This window comes from Musa acuminata, chromosome BXJ2-2 (genome assembly GCF_036884655.1).
Source record: "Musa acuminata AAA Group cultivar baxijiao chromosome BXJ2-2, Cavendish_Baxijiao_AAA, whole genome shotgun sequence".
NCBI lineage: Eukaryota > Viridiplantae > Streptophyta > Magnoliopsida > Zingiberales > Musaceae > Musa > Musa acuminata.
This window is the reverse complement of record NC_088339.1, coordinates 11,954,422-11,967,565: the sequence shown is the minus strand read 5'-3', so window position 1 is coordinate 11,967,565 and position 13,144 is coordinate 11,954,422. Positions and strand designations below refer to the sequence as shown.

Genomic DNA, 13,144 nt, shown 5'->3' with positions numbered 1-13,144 from the left:
TACGTGGTATTTAAAAGTGAAGATACATTGGGTTATGAATTCAAATGTTAGGGATAAAATCAATCGTTTTAGTGACAATCATAAGTCATCCTCTCTTTGAAAAATTCATTTCTAACTATTCGTATCAAATAAAGAATATAACACTTCCAAGTTGAAGAAAAGTATTCAAATAAATAACATGTCTTATTTTTTCAATAATCCATATTTATAGCAATGAAATATTATTGGATATTTCATCTGCCTTTGTTCCTCCCAAGTATGATATATGATGAATTACATCTGCCTTTGTTCAAGGCAAACATTTTAATCTGCCAAGCTTCAGGACATCATAGGTTATGCCATTAAACCATGAGTTGTAGAAAGCATCTCAACTCATGGTTTGGCTCTCTGATAAGCACACTCCTCTAGCCCAACACCATTCACAGGTAGATCATCTTCAGGGAAGGGGCAATGCGTTATACGATCTGGATATTCCGGAATCTGCGCACAGGGAGTGGGCGTCACGTGACTCGATACGCCCTCCACGTCGGTGCAGTTCCAAATCGGCTTCTTCGACTTCACCACCTCCGCCGTCACATTGTAGATGCATATTCCGGTGAAGGGCGCGCCGGGAATCCCCTCCAGCTTCGCGGCCATGGTCACGTTCTCGGCCACCACGTTGCTGTAACTGATATTCTGCACCACCGGAATGGCTTTCGGATCAAATTTGTCGTCCGGGTGCTGCCCGTAGGTGCCCGTCATCCAGAAGACCCACTTCATTGTGTGCAGATTCATTCTTCTCACGAATATGTCCTTCACGTAAGCTCCCCTTCCGATGGTCGTCTTGATCCTGACGCCGGATTCGGAGTGGATGGCCGTGATGTCTTCGGCCCGGACATCTTGGATTCCTCCCGACATCTCGCTTCCCAGGGCGATGACAGCGCTCGTGGGGGAGATGCAGGTGAGCCGTCTGATCACTATGTGTTTGCTTGACATGTTGAATGCAATCCCGTACTCATCCCAACCGCTTTTAATGGCGATGCAGTCATCGCCTGAGACTATGTAGCAGTCCTCAATGCGGACATTGGAGGATGAGTCTGCGAAGAAGAGAGAAACCACCAAAAAGAATCAATCGAAACAGCAACATAGAATCTACAACCCAAGTAAATGTAGGTACGATATCCACCTGGATCGATCCCATCAGTGTTGGGAGAGTTGACCGGTGCAAGAATTGTGATGCCTGAGACGATTACGTGGCTGCACAGTGCATTCATTCACGTTAACATCAGATTGTAACAATAGAATGGAAAGCAAAAGAAGCCTTCAAGTGTTCTGAAAGTAGATTATTAATATAAACCTGCTGTACACTGGATGGACATTCCACGATGGAGAGTTAACCAATGTAATGTTGGAAATCAGCACTTGTTTGCAGTACATCAATTCAATGAGGTATCCACGAGTGTAATTGAGTTCTTTGTTACGGAACATTTTCCACCAGGTTTCACCTTGTCCATCGATAGTTCCATTATTCCCTAAAAATAACAATAAAACTTGTTAGCATCACAATCAAATTATATTCTGTTCCCCATCTATGATGCAAACAAGTTAGATGATGATATATATGTGTCTTCTTGTCAATCAAAGCACGCCAAAACATCATAAACTGAATTAAATATTATAGTTTTTGATTAAAAATAATTTTTTTATTAAATTTTAGGGGATCATGGAATGACAACACGACTGAGGCTTTATGAATTTAGAAGTAATGTGATAGAAGTACTGGAAATATGCAACGTATATACTACCTGTTATGACCACATCGGTTAGGTTATATCCCATAATAAGATTACTATATCTACCCCCAGCCGCATCTCTTCCTCTACCGTAGGAGGGCAAAGGGTCAATGATCGGCCACTCGTTGATATCCTGCATAAGCATATCACCATGATATGAATTGTCTTAGTTGATGCAGATTGAACAAAAGAACATAGTATTAAAGCTTCTATTAGCTACCAATAAACAAAAAAAAAAAAGAGTATCCATGCAATTCATAAGCAATGCTGTCCAAGTTGCAGTGTGAGAAGCCATAAAATGGGATTGCAGAATAGAAATTTATGTTATATAAGCTGCAGTTGAAATCTAACTTGTTCTCCCAAGTTTGTAGCATTAATAGAGTTTTGCTGTCTTCAGGAAACCCAATTAGCTACACAGATCTACAAGGTTTAGTCAAAAAGAAAACACCGAGAGATTGGATGACAGTACTCTTTCCTACAAAATATCAAAGAGAGAGTTTGTGTTTTGAGAGTCTAAATAGCATTTTTGTGTTAGAAAGTCATCCGCCTAACTTTTAGACTGATGGTGGAGCCTAAAATTAATGTAAGGGCAAGGTCCACACTGCATTCCATTCTTATGCTGGTTTCCTCGCATCCTTTCCTACTTTAAAGTTCTTACACGGAAAGAATGCCATTCTCAATTAAAACTTATTAATTTTGGAGCGTAATCTTCAAGATCTTGAAATTTGAAAGGAAATTTTTTATGTGGATTCTAATCCAAGATTATTGATGTTCAGATATGACATACAAGAGAAATAATAATAATAATAATAATAATAATAATAATAATAATAATAATAATAAAACAAAACAAATATTACTGTTTTCTTATTTTGAGACATCAAAGTAGAGATACTAAATAGTCAAAAATCTACCGTACAAATTGCAAATATTTCAGAAATTAATATTATCAAGACAAATTTAGATTTGTAGTGGCTTAGTTCACTTCTTTTCCCTCATCAGTCCAAAGCGGTGACAATGCACATCGGATTAGACTTGTGAATTCTCCTTGGAGATGAGATGAAGGAAACGTTAGAATAGTATACACTCGCTATGTAACGTTCTGGTGGGGCTCACCAGTGACGAATCTATTCTTCATCGTCACCGTTCATCTGGCGAGAGCTGTCAGATGAACGGACTCGATGGGAAGGGCTACTAGCCATAATCACCACCGAGGATGATACAGGCGATGGTAATGACAAACAAGCCGTGAACGATTATGAACATGCACTCTACATCAAAATAGATGGAGGAGAAGGTGGGGGAAGGGGGCGGAGGAGGGAGGCGGACCTGAGTGGCGAGGATGACAGCGTCGTGGTCGAGGAAGAGGGTGAAGTGGTCGGCGAGGTTGAAGGGCCCGGTGAGCCACCGGCCGGCCGGCACCACCAGCATCGCGCCGCCGTCATACGCCACCTTACTAAGGTTGGCCATGGCCGCCGCAAAGGCCGCCGTGTTGGAGGTCACCCCGTCGCCCACCCCGCCGAAGTCCGTCAGGCTGGCCACGTGGGCCCGGCATCCTCCTGCCCACGCCGTCGCATAGTGGAAGGCTTCTAGCTCCGTCGCACCACCTGCCCACCGGTGGTGGCGATGGCCCTCAGCGATCCCTATGAACGCCGCTGTTACCACCGTCCACAGCACTAAAATCATCAACACCTACACGTAACCGAGAAAAGTTGGAGTTTGAAGGATTAAAGCTTTGAGATAGGATTACTGGGAAAAAGAAAAGAAAAGGAGAAGAGGTGTTACACGGAATATTGGCTGCGAGTGCTCCATTGTCAGAGAGATGTGTCGAAACAGAATGCTTCCACGGCTCGGCTCTTGTTCTATATATAGAGAGAGATGGAGAGAGAGAGAGAGAGAGAGGGTAAGGCTAATTATAAATTATGTTATCTAATTAGTTAATTTCAGTATGTTGATTCGAGCTAATTATAGATTATTTATACTACAAACTAGAGTATGCATAACTTTAGATAGTTATATTGTCCTTGGTTGAAAATAACATGTTTGTTGAGACAGTCTGGTCTCTCCTTTAAAATGTGATTTGTCCTACTCTAATGATATATTTTAGTTGACATATTATTAAGCAACACATAAGTCTTTTGTTACCACAATAATAAAATCGTAAAGTCTTAACCATTTGTACTTGACAAAAGCTATCATGAATTAATTTGTCTCTGTGCTCTAATTGTTGGGTTCAGCCCATATGTGGGCTTGGACAAATTGGGTTGTTCAAGCCCAAATCAGAGAAAGAGAGAAAGGGCAAAATTGGGTGACGGCAGCGGGTGTGCATATGCAGTGAGATTGCAGCGTGCAGCGTGCGGCGACGTGCAGAGGAAAGAGGAGAGAAAAATAAAGAGAGAAAGATTAGGTTTCTGAGTTTTCTGCTTGACGATCGGTGGTCAAACGTTGTCAGTTTCGGCCCAAATTTTATGTGGAGAATCCTTGTAGCAAACTCTACAATCCTAACGGTGTTGATCTGCAGTTTACCCTCTCTAAGGTACTTTCCTACGATATCCACTCTGTGAGACCTAGAATTTTCTTTTGAGGAGATCCATCCTGATGATATGCTAGAGCCAAGATCTATATTCTTGATGTTATAGTGATCCTCTAGTTATTCTAGAGAAGACATACTGTAAACTTGTTATCATTATTATTGATAGTGAAAGTTTGAGGTGGACTACGGTCCCGTGGTTTTTCTCACATTGGGTTTTCCACGTTAAAAAGATTTGGTCTCATTGTGTGATTGATTTTTGCTCTATTGTTTATGCTGTGCTGGTTAATATTTTCATTTGGATATCAAGTTGGTATTTTGATGAGGAACCTATTTTAATACACAAAGAGGGAAAGAATTATTCCGCTTTAACATGTTTCTTCCCAACAAGTGGTATCAGAGCAACAGGTTGTTTGGTGCTAGTTTTTCTTGTGTGATTGAAATGGAACAGTCAGATGGTATGATTAAATTGAACTCATCAAATTATTCCACTTGGAGGCGTCTGATGGAAGATTTGATATATTGCAAAGATTTGTATAAGCCTATCAAGGTTAAAGATAAACCTTCTACTATGGACGATGAAGAATGAGAAGTTCAACATAGAAAAGCTATTGCCTATATTAGAAGATGGATGGATATAAACTTGCATGAGCATATTTCAGATGAAACCAAAGCTGATGTTGTTTGGCAAAGGTTAGAAAACCTCTTTGCGAAAAAGACAGTGGGAAATATAATTTCTCTCCTCAGAATGCTTGTAAATTTGAAGTATAAAGATGGTGATAACATTGTTGAGCACATAAGTCTATTTCAGAGTCTTGCAAACAAGTTGGTTGCTATAAAAATGAATATAGATGATGAGATGCAGGGATTATTACTTCTCAGCTCTTTACCAGAAAGTTGGGAAACGTATGTGGTGACTATTTGTAACTCCACGCCAAAGGGGACTCTAACCATAGATATGGTTAAAGACAGTTTACTAAATGAAGATGCCAGAAGGAAAGAACAAGGTGAATCTTCTTCTGGGGCATTTGTTACTGAAAAACAAGAAAGACATGGAAGAAGTCATAGCAGAAACCCACATGGATATAGAGGAAGATCCAAGTCTAGAAGAGATATCAAATATTTTCACTATAACAGGCCAGGTCACATGAAGAAAGAGTGTAGGTTTTGGAAGCGAGAATAGAATGAAATGAAGAAAAATGAGAAAGAGACCAATACAATTGCTGCTGAAGGTAATATCACTATTGTCTGTGATGAAGGTTGTGTTAGCCTTGTAGCTCAGGACAGTAATTGGGTAATTGACTCTGGTGCTTCATTTCATGTCACTTCTAATGGTGATTTCTTTAGATCTTATACTGCTGGTGATTTTGGTAATGTCAGAATGGAAAACAGTGGTACATCTAAGATTGTGGGTATTGGAGATATTTGCTTGGAGACTAGTATTGGGAGCAAATTAATACTCAAAGATGTAAGGCATGATCCAGATATTCATCTTAACTTGATATCTACAAGTAGACTTGATGATGAGGGCTTTGCACATTATTTTGGTGAAAGTAAATAGAAACTCACTAAAGGTTTTCTAATTGTGGCAAAAGGAAAGAAGATTAACTCTTTTTATGTCATGGAAGCTAAGCTACACAAAGGAAAGATTAATGCAATTAAAAAAGATGAAAGTATAGATCTTTGGCATAAGAGGCTTGGACATATCAGCGAGAAGGGACTTCAAACTCTTGCTAGAAAGCAGTTTTTACCAGAGTTGCAAGGTACATCTCTTAAATCTTGTGATCATTGCTTAGCTGGAAAAACACATAGAGTTACATTTCAAACATATCCATCATCTAGAAGATCAGATATTATTAATTTAGTTCATATTGATGTTTGTACTATGCAAACTAGAACTCTTGGAGGTGCTCTTTATTTTGTTGCTTTTATTGATGATAATTCTAGAAAAGTTTGGGCTTTTGCTTTGAAATCTAAAGATCAGGTACTCGATGTTTTCAAAGAGTTTCATGTCAGTGTTGAAAGAGAAACTGGTAGAAAACTAAAGTGTATTCAATCAGATAATGGTGGCGAGTACAAGGGTCCTTTTAAGAATTATTGCAGGTTCTATGGTATCGGGCTTAAGAAAACCATTCCTAAAACTCCTCAACAGAACGGTGTGGCAGAAAGGATGAACAGAACTATTGAAGAAAGGATTATGTGTATGCTTTCCAACGCCAAGTTACCAAAGTCATTTTGGGGGGAGGCTATGAGAACTATAGTTGACCTCATAAATCTTTCTCCATCAGTTCCTCTGAAAGGTGATGTTCCAAAGAGAGTATGGAGAGGAAAAGATATATCTTATAATCATTTGAGAGTCTTTGGGTGTAAAGCATTTGTTCATATTCCCAAAGATGAGAGATCCAAGCTTGATAATAAGGCAAAAACATGTATCTTCTTGGGATATGGTCATGAAGAGTTTGGGTACAGATTATGGGATCCAGTGAACAAGAAGATTATTATAAGCAGAGATGTTGTGTTTCTTGAAGACCAATTGTTTGATGATGGTGATAATTTTGAGAAGCCAGACCACTGTTTATATTCCTTGGAGTTTGGGTCCAATTCCTTCACTTGTAGTTCATGATGATCATGGGGGAGATGAACAAGAAGATTGTGATGAGAATACTAGTGATGATACACCTACAGTTGATGATGCTGAACCAACTGAACAGGCACCTCCACCACCAATTGAGATTCCATTGAGAAGATCCACTAGAGAGCGACAACCCTCTACCAGATATCGTCCATATGAGTATGTTATGCTTACTAACGGGGGAGAGCCAGAAACTTACCAAGAAGCTATTCTACATTAGAATAAAAATGAGTGGGTTAAAGCCATGCAAGAAGAGATGAGATCCTTGCTTGAGAACCACACCTATGACTTGGTAAAGTTGCCTAAAGAAAAGAAAGCTCTCAAGAATAAATGGGTTTATAAATTGAAGACTGAAAACAATAGCTCACAACAAAGATACAAGGCACGATTAGTTGTGAAAGGATTCAGTCAGAAGAAAGGTATTGACTTTGAAGAAATATTTTCTCCAGTTGTGAAAATGTCCTCTATCCGAGTTGTTCTTGGTTTGGCTGCCCGCTTGAAGTTAGAAGTTGAGCAACTTGATGTAAAAACATCATTTCTTCATGGTGACTTAGAAGAAGAAATTTACATGGAGCAACCAAAAGGTTTCAAAGTCAAGGAAAAAGAAAATCTGGTATGTAAGCTTAAGAAAAGCTTATATGGACTCAAACAGGCACCTAGACAATGGTATAAGAAGTTTGATTCCTTTATGATGTGCCAAGGGTATGATAGAACCACATCTGATCAGTGTGTATTTATGAAAATATTTTCAGATGATGATTTTATTATTTTATTGCTATATGTTGATGATATGCTGATTGTTGGCCATGATGTTGGAAAAATTGAAAAGCTTAAAAGAGAGCTAAGTAAGTCTTTTGCCATGAAAGACTTGGGATCGGTGAAACAAATACTTGGCATGAAGATTCTTCGTGATAGGAAGAAAAGAAAGATTTGGCTATCTCAGGAGACTTACATTGAAAAGGTTCTTGAAAGATTCAATATGAGTATAGCCAAAGCAGTTTGTTCCCCACTTGCAGGTCATTTCAAGCTTAATTCGAAACAATGTCCTATAAGTGAGAAAGAAAAAGAAGAAATGTCCAGAGTGCCTTACTCATCTGTAGTAGGCAGTTTGATATATGCTATGGTTTGTACGGTTTGTACTAGGCCAGATATAGCTCATGCAGTTGGAGTTGTCGGTCGATTTCTCTCTAATCCTGGAAAGGAACATTGGGTAGTAGTGAAATGGATATTAACATATCTAAGAGGTACTTCCAGGTTGTGTTTATGTTTTGGCAGTGATGAACCTGTGTTAGAAGGCTATACAGATGCAAACATGGCAGGTGATACTGATTCCAGGAAGTCCACTTCGGGATTCTTGATGACATTTGCAGGAGGAGCAATCTCTTGGCAGTCTAAGTTATAGAAGTGTGTTGAAAAAGTTTCTATATATCAACCACAGAAGCAGAATATATAGCAATTACTGAATCCTACAAGGAAGCTTTATGGATGAAAAAGTTTCTACAGGAATTGGGCTTGAAACAGAAATGATATACTGTTTACTGTGACAGTCAGAGTGCCATTCACCTCTCCAAGAATTCAACATACCATTCTAGATCCAAGCATATTGATGTGAGATATCACTGGATTCGTGATGTGCTTGAGATGAAAGAATTACAGTTGGAAAAAGTGCATACTAATGAGAATGGATCAGATATATTGACAAAGTCTTTGCCTAAGGAGAAACTTTAAGCATATAGGTGAAGAGCGGGCTTGGTACAGCCCACCATATGAGATGGAGGGGGAGAATTGTTGGGTCCAGCCCATTTGTGAGCTTGGACAAATTGGGCTGTTCGAGCCCAAATCAGAGAAAGAGAGAAAGGGCAAAATTGGGTGACGGCAGCGGGTGTGCATGCGCAGTGAGATTGTAGCGTGCAGCGTGCGGCGAAGAGGAAAGATGAGAGAAAAATAGAGAGAGAAATATTAGGTTTCTGAGTTTTCTGCTTGATGATCGGTGGCCAAACGTTATTAGTTTCAGCCCAAATTTTATGTGGAGAATCCTTGCGGCAAACTCTACAATCCTAACGGTGTTGATCTGTAGTTTACCCTCTCTAAGGCACTTTCCTACAATATCCACTCAGTGAGACCTAGAATTTTCTTTTGAGGAGATCCATCCTGATGATATGCTAGAGCCAAGATCTATATTCTTGATATTATAGTGATCCTCTAGTTATTCTAGAGAAGACATACTATAAACCTATTATCATTATTATTGATAGTGAAAGTTTGAGGTGGACTACGGTCCCGTGGTTTTTCCCACATTGGGTTTTCCACGTTAAAAAGATTTGGTCTCATTGTGTGATTGATTTTTGCTCTATTGTTTATGCTGTGTTGGTTGATATTTTCTTTTGGATATCAAGTTGGTATTTTGATGAGGAACCTATTTTAATACACAAAGAGAGAAAGAATTATTCCGCTTTAACAGGTTTCTTCCCAACACTAATAAACTTAAATGGATTGATTATCATCATATTAAGATTAATTTGTTTCAAGTTGGCCCTTATAGGCTTGTACAATAGTTGCTACTTTCTTAATCATGACACCAGACCTATTTGTTATCATTATAATATTTTCAGCCCTATTTGTTATCATTATAATGTTTTGGCTTGACCCTTTGGCATATTTTTTTTCTGAAATTATTGTTACTCTAACAATACGTTGAACCATATCATGAGAATTTCTTTTTTAATTGGCTCTCACATTATCTGATACAATAGCCTTGTAACTAGTATCACATCCAACTAGGGTAAATTGCGAGATTACACCTTTTTAATACTTTTTTTTTTATTGAACTTCCGAATCTAAGTCGTCATATGAAAAAAAAATATAAAGAGTGAAAAAAAGAGAATCTAGTTCTCTTTTTCGATTGACATATAGTGGATTTTAGATCCGAAGATGGTGTCCCTATAGATTTCATAAAGTTTTTTCCAAGATGACACCGAAAGATATGCATTGTAGATCCGATATATTATTATTTGATTTTAATTTTGAATTAATTTTTTTTCATATTACATATAGCATATTATAGATTTTATGTTTACATTTGATATCAGACCTAAGTTCTTGAGATTAAATACCTTAGATCTTTTCTTTTCTGATTTATGATGCATAAATTATTCATGTATATTATCGATTTAAATTCTTATCTAAATGTGAGAAAAAAAAATTCATTGGTGCTCACATCATCTGATATAGTAGCCTTGTATAATATAGCATCTTTCCACAGGTCTTACATCAGATTGCACCCTTTTAACACTTTCATTTTTTGTTTGACTTCTATAATGTTTTATGTAGGATATATTTTATTGGCGAGACTGCCTTGCATGTTGATCATTTAACTTAGCTTGTGATTAGATTTGATCTACCAAGTGTTGAATCTCAGATTTTGATGATAAAATCAATTGATGGGTTAATTGATCTAATCCATATTATTGAGTTAAGTGTGCAGGATTAACTACGATAACCATAAAACATAAAGTAAGAATACCAAAGTCAAGTTTGATGGACGTTTAAGAGTTCGAAGAATCGTCGGAGATGCTGTCAGAACCAACCGAGAAGAAATCGGGAACTTGTCGGAATTTTTGGAAGTTCATCGAAGAGATCGTCGGAGGTTCGCGGAGATCACTGAGAAGGCTCGGCTACTCATTGAAGTCGTCACAAGATCGGGAGCTTGCTGAGAGTCCGTCAGAAGAAATCCGAGGGCATATCGGAAGTCCGCCGGAAGTTCGTCGGAAAGCTCGCCGGAACAAGACTCGACGTTCGTGGTTGAAAACTTGCTTGGGATTTATTTTTTTGGTTATGTAGTTCGGATGTAATTAGGATTAGGATTAAGAGATAATCCTATATCCTGGATAAGGGCCAACCGGGCCCAAAATTAGGCTTGGTTTGGGCTGAACTAAAAGTCCAACCAGTGAATAGAAGGGTCTGGCGGTGGCACCGCTAGACTGGGCGGTGGCACCGCCCAGCACCTGAGAGCCAGGCGGTGGCACTGCCCAGCATCCGAGACCAAGCAGTGGCACAGCCACCGACAGGCGGTGGCACCGCCTGTACTCTGTCAGTGTCAGACACTAACAGGCGGTGGCACCGCCAGTCTCGAAAACCCAAAAGGAATTCAAATTTGGAGCTCAAATTTTGAATTCTCTTGGGGCCTATAAATACCCCTCAATTCTCAGCTGAGAATACAACCTTTTGAAAAGCAATAGTTTGAGTTAAGAGCCTTAGAATAGTCTTAGCAAGTCTTGTTTTTCATATTGCTTAAGTGTTCACCTCCTCCCATCTTGTTGAAAAGAATTGTAAGAGTGTGAACCACTTGTAAAGGTTGTAAGAGGGGTATTAGTCCTTCCCCTACAAGAAATTTGCTAGTGGAAGTTGGAAGCCTCTTCGAAGAAGGCTTCGCAAGTGGATGTAGGTCATTTTGATCGAACCACTTTAAAAACTACTGCGTTATCTAGTTTGCATTCTACTCTTGCCATTTACATACTGCAAACTTCTCTACTTAGTTACTACGCTTCCATACGTTTCTAAGTTATCAAGCTTCTAAAATCGGTTTCCATTGATATTGTTTTTCATCGTATGAAAGATTTATCAAAACCGAAGTTTTAATCTGCTGCACTAATTCACCCCCCTCCCTCTTAGTGCCGCTCCGATCCTAACAATTGGTATCAGAGCCAGGCTCACTCTCATATTTGGTTTAATACCCAAGAGAGATGGCTTACTCCGGCATACATGAGGGTCATTCTATCACACGTCGACCCATGTTTAATAGGTCGGATTATACTTTTTGGAAGACTCGTATGAGAATCTTCCTCATTTCCATGGATTTCGAGCTTTGGACTATTGTCGAAAACGGATTTAAAAAATCTTCTCTTCCGATGAGCGAATGGAATGAATCGGAGAAGAAGGTTTTTTCTTTAAACGCAAAGGCTATGAATGCCTTGTTTTATGCACTAGACAAAATTGAGTTTAATCGTGTTTTAATTTATGATTCGACTTTTGATATTTGGAGAACTCTTGAGGCCACTCATGAAGGCACTAGCCGAGTGAAAGAGTCCAAAATCAACATCCTTGTGCACTCTTATGAACTTTTCTGAATGAAACCAAGTGAGTCCATCGGAGACATGTACACCCGTTTCACGGATGTCATCAATGGACTCAAAGCTCTTGGTAAAGATTTTTCTAACTTTGAACTATTAAACAAAATCTTAAGATCTCTTCCTAAAAGTTGGGATCCAAAAGTTACGGCCATTCAAGAGGCCAAGGACCTCAAAACATTCCCTCTTGAAGAACTTATTGGGTCTCTAATGACCTACGAAATGACATGTCAAGCTCATGACGAGCTTGAGAACCCCCTTCCAAAGAACAGGAAGGATATGACACTCACATCACAAGTAGATCACTTGAAAGGAACATCAAGTGATGAGGACAGTGATAATGACATTGCACTTTTGACTCAAAAATTTAAAAAATATTTAAGAAAGAATAAATTTAAAAATAATATAAAAAATAAATTTAAACACAAGAAGGACCAAGTGATTTGCTATGAGTGTAAAAAATCGGGACACTACAAGAATGATTGTCCTCAAGCCAAAAAGAGAACATCAAAGAAGAAGGCACTCAAGGCAACATGGGATGATTCAAACGCATCCGAAGAAGAGGAGTCCAACACCGAGCAAGTTGCTCATTACGCGCTAATGGCTTTAGGAGAAGAGGTATGTGATTTAATTAATGAAGATTTATCTTTTGAAGAACTCTCTATCACTTTTCATGAATTATTTGATGAATGTAGAACTATTAGCAAGAAGTTAAGTATCTTAAAGAAAGAGCATACTTTGCTACAAAATAAGTTTGATAGTCTTCAAACTCCTCCATGCTCTCAGTGTGAGCATTTAGAAGCAATAAAAAATAAAAATTTGCTTCTTAAAGAAACCTTAAACAAGTTTAAGGTTGGTAGCAAAGGATTAGATATGATCCTTGCATACAAGGGTCACGTCGCAAATAGAAATGGAATTGGATTTGTCAAAGGATTACATCAAAATCCTACCACTTTCATAAAAGGACCTATATTACATGTTTCCTCTTATATGAAATGCAACTTTTGTTGCAAATCTGGACATATTGCCTACAAATATTCATTTAGGAAAATTAGTTCACAAAAATTAATATGGGTTCCTAAAG

The 13,144-nt window shown here is 38.5% G+C and overlaps 1 protein-coding gene across 1 annotated transcript; it reads right to left on the bottom strand.

The window, feature by feature from the left end:
- Positions 1–372: 372 nt before the first annotated feature.
- LOC135604754 (probable polygalacturonase) lies at positions 373–3,595 on the bottom strand. The gene is made up of 6 exons (XM_065094407.1): positions 3,558–3,595; positions 3,102–3,464; positions 1,785–1,905; positions 1,337–1,511; positions 1,166–1,236; positions 373–1,076 (listed from the first exon to the last, which is right to left on the bottom strand). Exons 1-6 carry the CDS (start codon positions 3,582–3,584, stop codon positions 373–375), a joined length of 1,461 nt encoding a protein of 486 aa, XP_064950479.1. The 5' UTR covers positions 3,585–3,595.
- Between the last annotated feature and the right edge of the window lie 9,549 nt (positions 3,596–13,144).